This window comes from Zootoca vivipara, chromosome 4 (genome assembly GCF_965207765.1).
Source record: "Zootoca vivipara chromosome 4, rZooViv2.hap1.1, whole genome shotgun sequence".
Lineage (NCBI taxonomy): Eukaryota > Metazoa > Chordata > Lepidosauria > Squamata > Lacertidae > Zootoca > Zootoca vivipara.
This window is the reverse complement of record NC_142587.1, coordinates 30,946,431-30,959,131: the sequence shown is the minus strand read 5'-3', so window position 1 is coordinate 30,959,131 and position 12,701 is coordinate 30,946,431. Positions and strand designations below refer to the sequence as shown.

The 12,701-nt window shown below is 46.4% G+C and overlaps 1 protein-coding gene across 3 annotated transcripts in view; it reads left to right on the top strand.

Annotated features, from left to right (window-relative positions):
• The window catches only part of ATP10A (ATPase phospholipid transporting 10A (putative)), a 126,606-nt gene that overhangs the window by 87,733 nt on the left and 26,172 nt on the right, over window positions 1–12,701 (top strand). For all 3 annotated transcript variants that reach the window (XM_088667681.1, XM_088667679.1, XM_088667680.1), the window contains exons 9-11: window positions 4,981–5,198; window positions 8,198–8,392; window positions 9,319–9,880. In XM_088667681.1, coding sequence (XP_088523807.1) covers window positions 4,981–5,198; window positions 8,198–8,392; window positions 9,319–9,880 — 975 coding nt within the window. The remainder of the gene's footprint in view (window positions 1–4,980; window positions 5,199–8,197; window positions 8,393–9,318; window positions 9,881–12,701) is intronic.

Here is a 12,701-nt window from a genome sequence, read left to right as displayed (position 1 = left end):
CTCCCAGGCTGCACACCTGGTCCTTCAGGGGCACAGTTACCGCATTCAGGACCAGCGAGTCCCCGCACTGAATTCAAACCACTGCATTAGCAGCAGCAAAGTGACCTCCCCTGAGCTCAAGCCTGGGCAGGGTGTATTAACTTCCTGGGCTGCCCCTCTCGGCCTTGCTGATGTCATCCAAAGGAAAGCAGAGCAATACGTTCAGCACCAGCTTGGCTGCAGGTGTTTCCAAAAGGAGGTGTCCAAGGTGGCATGCAACCACCTTAGGGACTCCACTTGAGATTTGTGTAGGGTGTACTCTCTAGGTTTTTCTTCTCCCAAAGATATCCCAGAAGGCAGCAGAGGTTTAGGACCAGAGTTTTCTGTCTCCTAGGCTACCTTCCCAGGTTGACGAGCCCCATCTGCTCCTCACTTCCTTCTACAGCACATGCAGAAACCTCCTCCTTGACTGTTGGGCGCACTTTTGGTTTCATCCACTCAATCCTCTGGAGACCCATCAGCAACCATACTTCACTAAACATAGAAATAGAGTCTTGTTCAGGTAAAAAGATAACTTGGCAAGGGCAGAACGGAACTCAAAAGGCCAGTAACAAGAACAGAGCACCTGTTACAATTGCACACCTTCCAGTTCATAGAATAGAATCATAGAGTTGGAAGAGACCGCGGGGGCCATCCAGTCCAACCCCCTGCCAAGCAGGAAAAACCATCAAAGCATTCCTGACAGATGGCTGTCAAGCCTCTGCTTAAAGACCTCCAAAGATAGAGACTCCACCACACTCCTTGGCAGCAAATTCCACTGTCAAACAGCTCTTACTTTCAGTAAGTTCTTCCTAATGTTTAGGTGGAATCTTCTTTCTTGTAGCTTGAATCCATTGCTCCGTGTCTGCTTCTCTGGAGCAGCAGAAAACAACCTTTCTCCCTGCTCTATATGGCATCATTTAATATATTTGAACATGGCTATCATATCACCCCTTAACCTTCTCTTCTCCAGGCTAAACATGCCCAGCTCCCTAAGCCGTTCCTCATAAGGCATCGTTTCCAGGCCTTTGACCATTTTGGTTGCCTCTGATGCTTCTGCAATGAATTTGGGGAAATTGAGATTCTCTGAGAAGGGCTTGAGGAAAGGTTGTCTTGGCTTACAAGTGCACCACAGCTGCAAAGAAATGAGCCAGGATCAGCACTTGATTCATCCCTATGGCATATTCTCTGGCAACTCCATTAATGTCCTTAATGATGGTAGCTGTGCTGTTGAGGATTCATTTGCCGGCAGCACAGCTAGTCTGCCAGTTGAGGCTTAGCATCTATCTTGTTCCTAGAAGTACCGGTACTATGCCATTGTTGTTCCATTTAATACAAACAATGCGAATTCGCTGCCATCGCCTCCCTAATATAAAGCCTTTGCTGCAGATCCAGATTAATGCAGATCCATAAATGTTATCTGGAATGCATTGCAGTTATGCCATCGCCTATAAAGAAATGACATTTCAAATGTATCGCTAAGGAAGTTCTTTTAATCCTCTTGACCACTTGGCATTGTAGTCCGCAAATAGATAACTGCCAGACTAAAAGCTATTTTAGTCCTTAACGAGTTTTTTTGAAGAGCCTTTGTGGAGTGAGGTTTTTGAAAATCGTTATTCACAGCTATTTGCAGTTTTGCATTTATTGCACTCTGACCTCCCATTTCCTCTTTCACCACGGATTTTACATTAATATCCTGTGAACAAAATTCTCGGCAAAGTTCCCAATCTCCCCTGATGAGTTGTCTTTGTTTGTTTGCTTTTAATCATCTTGGTGGCCTCTTTCTGGTTTATTTCATTTTATTTTATTATTTTTGGTCTTTTGCCGGCAGAGCTGCAGATAATGTAGGTGGCTTTAGGGAAAGCTGTACTGCAAAGGGAGTTTTCTAATGGGCTCCGGTGGATTTTATGAGCTATTTCAGAATGTAATAGCCTTGTCACATTGAGCCAGAAAATGAGGGAAGCCATGTACTGCATTAAATAACTAATTATTTTGTCTCTATCAGTCATTAAAAGTTGATGTTCAATTAAGACTCATCTGTGTTGCGTTGTAATACCCAAATGGTTCGTTCTCCAGCAAGTGCCATATAATAGGAAACATGGGTGTCAAGAGTGCATAGTAGGGTGTGTTTGCATGGGACTTTTGAGGGAAGCTTGTCAGAGAGACCTGGTTCCTTCCTGCGCCGTTGAGGATGGAATGAAGGCCAAAATGAGCAGCCTCTTTGTTCCTCAGACAGACAAGAAATCTTTTGAGGAAGCAGGGATGATAATCTAAACTGGTACAGAAGGGATGGAGAGCCTGTGGCCCTCCAGATGTTTCTCACTAGCCCTGACGATTGGCCATGTTGGCTGTGGCTGATGGGAGTTGGAATCCGGCAACATCTGGAGGACCACATCGTGTATTACAGCTATTGGTGCAAGCAGACTTCCTTAGCTGGTGGAGGTAGCCTCCCCTCCACTTCCCTCCTTTGGTCAGAGGTGGTGGTACATAAGCTGAAGCCTGATCTCCTCCTGGTCATGTGTCATCAGCTGTGAGGTTAGGTACTAGTGGGCTCATTTTTCCACAAGCCAGTTATATCCTGAACTGAAGCTATCATAGTCAGTCTCTCTCTCTCGTAATATTTTATTCTTTTCCCCATATGGAATGTTACATTCATTACTCAACAACTATATTCCAATTAAAAACAACAACGAATGACTTCCCACTCGCCCAACACCAATGTTTATAACCCAGATTACATACAATTGCGCCTTTAAGGTCCCATCTCATCGACAACATGTTTCTTAATGTATTCTGCTGTTTTCTTGCACTTGAAGCCCCGCTGTGGTCTTCGCATGCAGGAAGTGACTTTTTATATAGACTAGATAGGGTTTCCATTTTTCTTTAAGAGAGGCTAAATTTGTATCTTTCATCAGTGCCGTCCGTTTTGCCATCTCTGCATATTTCCAAGATTTTCATCAGTCATTCTTCCTTTGAAGGTGTTCTTCTTCCCTCCTTCCATTTCTGAGCTTAGAGAATCCTTGCCGCTCTAGTCGCATACATAAATCCCGTTGAGGCTTCCTTTGGGATTTTGCTGTATAGTATCCCCAGCAGGAAGGATTCTGGCCTCTTGGGGAAAGCCTTCATTGTCTTGTAAGTGTTTTCATGGCAGCTTAGTGGCAACATCTAGATCAGCATGGGCCGGGCTGTCTAGAAGTACATGAATGTAGAATGCTTCTGCACCATATACAAGAAACTGCTTTCACTTAAGTGTGCATGCACACGAAAGCTCATACCTATGACAAACTTAATTGGTGTCATGGTCCGGTCGGCGGGCGAGTGAAGCCCTGACTGAGGACGTCAGGACCAGAGGCAAGATGGTGATGTAGAAGCAGGAACAGGTGCAGGGCTGAGGGTCCAGCAGCTGGCAGTCGCAGGGTCAAGGAGCAAGGCAGAGGCAAAGGTCTGGGAGTCAAGGAGCAAGGCAAAGGTCCAAGGGTCGAGGATCAAGGCGTTGGCAAGGCGAGGGTCCAAGGAGCAAGGTGTCGGTGAGGCAAGGGTCGAGGATCAAGGCGTTGGCAAGGCGAGGGTCCAAGGAGCAAGGTGTCGGCGAGGCAAGGGTCGAGGATCAAGGCGTTGGCAAGGCAAGGGTCCAAGGAGCAAGGTGTCGGCGAGGCAAGGGTCGAGGATCAAGGCGTTGGCAAGGCGAGGGTCCAAGGAGCAAGCGGCCAGATGCAACCAGACAGGGATAGCATTGCTGTGGCAAAGAGCTGAAGGGAAATGCTGAGCTTTTATCCCTCCCAGCTCCTGCCACCAGGTGCAGTGAGGTATCAGTGGCCTCACCTGAGTGACCACTCCTTGCCTCTCCAGCACAAGCTGAGGTCTTCACCTGTGTGGCCACTCCTTGCTTCCCCAGCACAAGCTGAGGCAGGCCCCAGTCCTGCAAAGCACTACAGGCCCCAGAGCCTGACTCCTGCCCATACTCCTGACAGTTGGTCTCTAAGGTGCTACTGGAAGGATTTTTATTCTATTTTTTGCTTTCACTGAGTATTTTTATTATCTCAGTGCCAGGCCATTGGTCCCTGTTGCCCAAGATGCTGACTGACAGCTGTTTTCCGTATGTTTTCAGCTGGAACATAAGAAGTTGCCTTATGCCACTTCATACCATTGGTCCCTCTAGCGTCATATTGTCTACACACCAACTGGCAGCCTATCTCCAGGGTGCTAGGATAGAGTCTCTGTCCCTGGCCTGCCTGGAATTGAACTAGGGACCTTCTGCTTCCAGTGCAAATGTTCTAACGAGCTGCAGCCATTCTCAGGAGAAGCTAGCGATTAAATCAAGGACCTTAAACATGTAAGACGTACTCTCTGCAGCCGAGCTATACGCTTATCCGCTTGGTGTGTTTCTTTTGGGGATGTCTTCTTCCGTTTCAGTTTGGTTCTAGAGACCCAAATCCGGAGCAGAAGTAGGACTTCTATATAGTCTTGTCATATAGTGGCATCCTTGCAATTGTGACATTAAGCTACTGAAAGGCATTAAAATGCCATTATCAAATAATTTGACCTGCATGCTTTGCAGCCAGTACTTGCGGAGTAAGAAATCTACAGCCACGGCCAGGCATCCCAATCCGAACAATTTCCAGGCATGTCTAATCCATTGCCTGTTCTGCTGCCCATACCTGCAAATGAGAGGGGATTGTGCCCAACTCCCTAATTCCCAAAAGAGTTAAACCACTGAATGCAACATACTGCGGGACTTAACATCCTCAGGACAGAAGACATTTCAATAGTAGGGCTTCCAGGCTTCTAAGTCGACCTGTAGTCTCCAAATCACATCCTCTGAGAAACCAGGCTGTGTGTTACTTTTCCTTTGGAGTTAGCCGCTGGTTGCGTTGGCAGTGTTTTTTATCTGTTCTATACTCCTATTTCATTTTTGCATTTCTTCCACAAGCCAATTTTGTTGCTGTTATTTCTTGCCAATAGCAAAACGTATTGCCATGTACCAGGAAGCTGATTCCGAGGATGAAGAAACTGCCCCTAAACTGGCGCCGTTGTCCCAGCGGGACAGCATTAGCAGTCACCAGAGCATTAAGGTTGTCCACAGGAACCAGAGTACGAAATCTCATAGGCGCACGGGGAGCAGAGTGGAAGCCAAAAGGGCAAGCATCCTCTCAAAGCACACGGCTTTCAGTAGCCCCATGGTAAGTATTCCTTTTACGCTGGGGGTCTTCCCCCTGGACCATTGTTTCAATCTTCCCGTATCTAGGCCCCATCTGCACTATACATTTAAAGCAGGATCATAGCACTTTAGACAGCCATGGCTTACCCCAAAGAATCCTGGGAAGTCTAAAGGTTGCCGAGAGGCCCCTATTCCCCTCCCTGAGCTGCAGTTCCCAGAGTTCCTGTTAAACTACTCTGGGAATCGTAGCTCTGTGAGAGGAATAGGGGTCTCCTAACAACACTCAGGACCCTAAGCCACTGGTTTTCAACCGGTGTGCCGTGGCACCCTGGGGTGCCTCGAATGATGGTCAGGGGTGCCACAGGCAACACTGGCCTCTGTCCCTCTTTCTTTCCTTCCCTCCCTCCTCTAATGCCCTCTTGCGTCTCTGCCTCCCAAAGGCTTGCACAGCTGTTTGTAGCGGCAGCCCTGGCTACAAGCTCCCCAGGTGAATGGTGCCTCTGGGGCTGGCCAATGGGTGCTTCCCAGGCCTCCGTGAAGCAGTGTGAGGAGGCACCTCTCCTTGGGGTAGGGGGTGGCAGCTCAGAGACCAGGGGTGGCAGCTGTGGCTGCCCAGAGGACTCCCAAGGAGAGAGGAGAGGAGGCTAAGGGAACGCTCCACGAGGGAGGCTGTTGGAAAAGGGCTGAGAGGCTGCCAGCTCTGCAGGAAAGGGGTGACGTAACTGGGCTCCTGAGCCCCACAGGGGTGCTGCAGAAGGGAGCCGTGGTCTCAAAAAGGTTGAAAGCCTCTGCCCTAAACAGACTACATTTCCCAGGATTCTTTGGGAGAATACATGACCAATCTAAAGTACTGCGATACTGCTTTAAATGTATAGGATTGATGGAACCTTGGTTGTACTTGGAAGAGGGTCGTACAACTTGTGGTTTACCAGTTCAAATGCAGGCCATGAGTCATCTACACTGCATCCCACCGCAGGCTCAATACATTTCTGGGTTTTGTTCCCTTTGGGGAACCGCAAAAGCAAAGTGACACCTGACACCTGTGTTCAGCTTTGTGAGTAACAAGCTGCCTCTGTTGGAATCTTTCGTGTTTCGGTTTTCTAACGCATTGTTTCCTGCTATGCTCTCTGCAGGTTTTATGCACGTTAACCCCCACCCCACCCCCAACAATTTTGAGGCCAGTCATTTTTATAATCAAAGAACATTGTGGCTCCTTAGAGACTCTTTATTACAGCACGAGCTCTCGTGGATTCGAAAACCCGCCTTGCCAGATGCCCGAGTCCACGAAAGCTTATGCCGCAACCCAGTCTTTTAAAGGGCCACCAGACTCTACAGCTGTTTTTGCTGCAAGAGGCACCACGCAGCTATCCCTCACTTTTGCAAGGAAATCACATGCAGTTTGTGCCCAGCGGCTGATGTATCCTCCTTCGAGGTTTGGTTTTTGCTGAGGGGGCAGAATTAAAATGCCTCGAATTCCTCAGGAGAGTCCAGATAGACATGGGGAGGAGGGAGAAAAGTTGGAACAGATGCATCAGTTGGTGCAGACTGACGCTTAGGTAGGCACACGCAGAGTAATTTTCGGATTGTACTTTGCAAAAGCATGCACAAAGTGTATTCCTTTCAAAAGGTAGACGAGTCTGAAAGAGGAGGGCCAGGTTAGAGCATCTGATAAAAGAGAAAATTCTAGCAACAGTGGTGTTTGGCATGGAGAGTGATTCCTGTCAGGGTCATAAGACACTAATTTGACAAAGGAGCAGGCCTCTCCTGATTTTTATGATGGTTACTGACTGCATACACACCAAACCTATAAGGCACACGCCGCCGCCCCACTCCCAAGGATCCCGAGAACTGTAGTTTGCTCCTCACTAGGGCCATTGCTATTGTTACATTACTGGGCGTTGGTAGCCCTTGCTGATCTACTGCAGCTCACCCACCAATCTACCAGTAGATCCCAGCTGTCAGGGATCGTGCTGAGGAGGTCTGCACTGAGGAGGAATGGTGGGAGTCTCTCCCTGCTCCGGATCCAGATCCTATATCTTCCCAGGAGCAGTGGGACAGTATAGATTTGGAACAGTGGTTTGCAGAGGGACATAGTTCAGAAGACAGAAGTTGGGAAGAACTGGGTGGTGAACAGCTAGAAGAAGAACTGGGAGAGAGAGGGAGAGGGAGAGAGAGAGAGAGAGAGAGAGAGAGAGAGAGAGAGAGAGTTAACAGACTCAATTTATCTGGAAAGCATTCATCTGCTCAGCCCAAGGTGGAGGAGAGCAGATAAGGTGGCAGCACAGTGGTTGTGAGATCAGGTTGCAAGATGCAGGAATGATGTGGATGACAAGGGGGGAAGTGGGTGGAACCCTTAATTGGGAGCACCTTCATTCCTAGGAATAGATTTTTTTTGTTCTCTTGCTGTGTCCATTAAAATCTCTAACTGGTAAGAGACTCCTTTTGCTTTGTTCTGTTTATCTCCTGCCAAAGTGGGGGAGGAAGCCGAGTCCCTGAAGCCTGACCCCCGCCTACCTTCTGCTCACCCTTTCTGCAATACAACTGCACTAACACAAGCTTCGGAATTACTGGGTATTACAGTTTGTTTTGGAGAAGCGAAAACATATTGGCGTTTGAATCAATACACATACCACCCATGGTCTTAGCTGAAAACTTCTCTAAAGATGATTGGCAGGTGCATGGTCAAACATTGTTGCTTTCAGGTTACTCTTAGAGTTATCTACCCCAATGTAAACAAGGAATGGTCATTACTTTGCTTCAGAGTGTTTGCAAGCCGGGGGGGGGGAGGAATTATCCCACCCACCCCCTTGCCTACTGGAAAACGATATTTGTAAAGCACAGGGCTTGGATTGCGATATTCCGTGGGGCAAGTGAAAGTGGGTTGTCTCCAGAGACACGGATGGGATTCTCAGAGATATGCTTGAAAGAGCACATCTGCAGAACAAGCTCAGCCTTGGAAAAGGGAACCCTCGAAATGCGCCGACCTGCAAGGGATTCACTTTGCCTGCCTTTCGATTCCAGGAAAAAGATATCACGCCAGATCCTCATTTGCTGCAGAAGGTCGACGAATGTGCGAGTTACCTGGAGATCACAAGGGGCCACGACCGACCGTTATCGCAGCTGTCCCCCGAACTCTCTGACATCTTTGACTTTTTCATAGCGCTGACCATTTGCAATACGGTGGTTGTCACGTCTCCGAACCAGCCGCGGCAGAAGGTAGGTTAGGGGAGAAACAGTGCAAAGAAACTCAAGCCTGCTTTAGGGTAGATTTTGTGAAAGCCGTGACGTGAAAACCTAAAAAGAGCCTGCTGGAAGAGGCAGCGTTGATCTCATTAAATTTAATTGCAAAGAACCCTATACTGGAGCTGTACTTTTTTGGGGGGGGGGACGGGGGACACACACACCAGTGTTTGATTATTCGTCTTTCAGGCAATACAAGGATGATTTTAAACCACTTAGAGGTTTTGTTTTTTAACAATTTAGCAGCATATAAATTTTGTTAAATAAACAAATTATACTACATTGGGAGAAAGGCGATATATTTGTGTACATCTCATTTAAGGATTTGCGTGGCTGACAACAGTTATTCGTGCCTAGGGCTTATGCCTGCTCCTGGTGGCTTCACAGTCAAAGTCAGAGAGGGCAAGAAAAGATGAAAAGGGGCAGATGAGGGGTTTTTTAATATAATCACAGTAGTAGTGTTGTTGGGCTCCAACTCCCATCAGCCCCAGCCATCATGGCCAATGGTGACGGTTTATGCCGTTGGTTACAGCATGGTGCTGATAATGCCAAGGTTGCAGGTTCGATCCCCATATGAGACAGCTGCATATTCCTGGGTTGGACTAGATGATCCTCAGGTTCCCTTCCAACTCTACAATTCTAACATCTGGAGGGCCACAAGTTCCTGCGCCTGCTGTAGAATAACCTTGTGCACTGCGCTCTCTCTCTCTCTCTCTCTCTCTCTCTCTCTCTCTCTCTCTCTCTCTCTCTCTCTTTGTTTTTGGAAGCCTTTTATTGGCTCCAGAAATGTGTTTCAAAACATCCAATTTGCTATGCTTCTATTAATTTCCGCTGTCAGAATTACATAGGCCCAATTTCTCACCCGAGTCTCCCTTCTTGGTGGTTGGTCCTCGTTTCTCAAGGTTCGAATCAGATTTGAGCTGAAGTCTCCCGTCAAGACCATCGAGGACTTCATTCGGAGACTCACGCCCAGCCGACTGGCGTCCGGCTCCAACAACAGCAGCTCGTCCAGCCTGGCCACCAGCAAATCGACACAGCGAGCTGGTTCCAGCATGATTTCGTCCGCATCCACGGAAAGCACTTTACTCAACGAAGAAGAAAAGCTAGCTAACTCTCCCCAGGTGAATAACAATAGCTACGGTTCCCAGCAGCCCAAATGGACCCTGGGGAATGGGCTGAGAGAGGGTGAACTACGCTATGAGGCGGAGAGCCCAGACGAAGCCGCCCTTGTCTATGCGGCAAGAGCCTACGACTGCGCTTTGGTTGGCAGGCTTCCCGACCAGGTCTCTGTAGAGCTGCCTCACCTGGGGAGACTGACCTTTGAACTCTTGCACATTCTGGGCTTCGACTCCATCCGGAAACGGATGTCTGTGGTGGTCAGGCATCCTCTCACCGATGAGATCAATGTTTACACTAAAGGAGCGGATTCGGCTATCATGGATCTCCTTCTGCCCTGCTCTTCAGGTACAAACTTCCCCTCTCAAGTTACGGGAAAAAAGCATAACAGCTTAGGGCTGACTTTCTCTGCCACAACACAGATAGATTTGTGTGTTGCTGTAAAATTTTTGAGGAACTGTGTTTGTAGCATCTTCTGTCTTTATGATCTCTTTAGAAGCAGCAACCTGACAGTGAGGCTGAACAAATCTAAAAATGGATGAGCTTTCACTCGCCCTAGTATTCAATGTATTGTGCTGGGTTATTTTTTTCCAGAATTATGTGCTAATCGACATTTCTTCTCATACTGGGAATTCTGTAACTCACCCTTGCTAGCCTCATTCCCACGGCCATTTGCTTGATCTTAAATTCAGACGACCACATATTCCTTCTTAATTGTGACTACCCCTTTGAAGCCAATGGGACAAATTCATTACAACTAGCTTGTCCCATTGCTTTTGGGCTGTTCTCTCCTTAGAACTAGGTTGGAAAGAATTTAGAGGGGATATTCCAGCCAGGCAAAAAATGCAGCGTGGTTATTTATGTTTGCCACCACTATGGCCCGTGTTTTGTTAGCTCAAAAATGGAAAACGAGTGAGGCCCCAACTAAAGAAGAATGGCAACTTAAGCTGATTGAATATATAGAATAAGAGAACAAGAAGAACATACATTTAGAGAAGATTGGAAAAAGTTTATTGAATATATTGGGGGGATTGTGTACACTTGAAAACGGCAGCATTAAGATAAATTCAACAGTGTAAATGAGCTTTGATGGATATAATAATGGAATACTGAATAGTTTATGTAAAATGTGCAGGGAAACATGAAACATGGAAAGAGAAGAAGGGAAGACATTGATACTTTAAGGATGTTTAAATGAATATTCTAAATTGTGAAACAGAAAATTTAATAAAAATCACACACACACACACACACACACACACACAGGGTGCAAAGCCTAGGGTGAGGGCCAGATAGAGACACTTGGAAGGCCGCATTTGGCCCTTGGGTCAGAAGTTGAGAGTGTAGAGCAGGCATCCCCAAACTGCGGCCCTCCAGATGTTTTGGCCTACAGCTCTCATGATCCCAAGCTAACAGGACCAGTGGTCGGGGAAGATGGGAATTGTAGTCCAAAACATCTGGAGGGCCGAAGTTCAAGAGCATTGGCCCCCACCTTCGCAAGAGTGGACCTGGCGTTCTGACGGAGGGGTGCAGTTGTCACCCATTGGCCTGAACATGCTTACAAGCCTCCTCACAATCAGGAATCCTGACAAAGCAGTGGAGTGGAGGTGCCATTTCTGGTGGCCTCTATACTTTTTTTTTTTTTGCCCCTCACATGTCCAGACAAGCGGCTGAAGAGATGTGACATTGGAGCTGGGTCAGGGAGCTGAGGAGATTCCTCAGACAAGTCCAGGAGTGGGTGATCCTGACCTCTACACTCTCTTTTCAAGTTGTAGGTCTGAAGCTGGCTAATGTTTGAAAAGGCGCATTTGAATTTATTCAGTACGTAAGAGATGAGGGGGACGTGGGTTTTGTCAGATGAGGGAGATTACAAGCCACGCAATTAAAGTGAGCGGAGGTTTTAAAGGAAGAGGTTGTTAATGGAGCGTAGATTTCTGACGGTGAAGCAAAAGTTTGGGTTTTTAATTGAAGAGCACCTCAAGAGATACGTGAACATGCTGTGAGCCATATGTTTCTGCTTATTTTAATCAGATGCATTTAATAACCACAGGTTTTTTGGGGGGGGGTTGATATTTGGAGCAGTTTTTCCTGTCCATTTGCAGAGATTTGTGTTCTGCACTTAAGCAGGGTGGATCTGAAATCAATAAAAAGTGGTGATGTTCTGTAGTCGATGCTTTGATGTCGCCAATAAAATATGAGGCTGAAATGAACTCTGTACTTTGGATTTGCTAGTCAAATTGGATTTTTTTCTTTGAAACATTTGCAACTTGTGGATCCGTGAACTTCGATCCTTTAGTCTGACAGCAAATGTTGGTTTCAGCACAAATTTCTTACCATAATTAACTTAATATTACTGGAAAACACTAGAGCAAATTGCCGTGAAATCGTTTTCGTTCTGCATTATTTGTTTAATAAAATAAACAAACATGCAAGCTTGGACTTTTTGTCCTTCACATACGTAAGTTAGTCTAGGACCACAGAATTAAGAACTATTTGTCATTCCAGCACTGAAAGTAAGCTTCCCTATTCTGATATGCTACTTAGATCTTGCAACTTTAAAAAACTTGCTTCGGAATGTCTGTTTCTTGCTAGCTGAAAGAGAGCTCTAGTTAGAGAAATGGGTGGCAACAAATGCAATCAAGTCTTATTATTACGATTTAAAATATGAACAATTTATAATGCTCATTTATGAAGTAACAACACCGGAACTGAATATTGTAACTGGCTTAGGTTAGAGAATCCTGGGAAATGGAGGATTGTTTGTCACAGAAACAAGTTTTTACCCCATATATATATATATGTATAGGAGATGGTTTCTACTCAATTTTGCAAAGACCTCTGATGGCTCACCAAAGATAATTTAAGTAATACATCTAAAAATAACAAAATGCCACCCAGCATAAGTATTAACAAATTCAGCAAAGCAACCAGGCTAACTTGGCAGGGGGTTGGACTGGATGGCCCTTGTGGTCTCTTCCAACTCTATGATTCTAGCGTTGATGCTATGCAATGAAGGCTCAAAACTCCAAATCCATATCAATGCATTTCTTTCTGTCCTTTCACTTGTTCTCTTCTCTTCCACCTGCTTTTCCTCAACAAAAAAACAAACCAAACTCAAAGCTTAGAAGCAAAGTTCATAAAACTCCAGTATTGCCCAGAAAATCAAAAC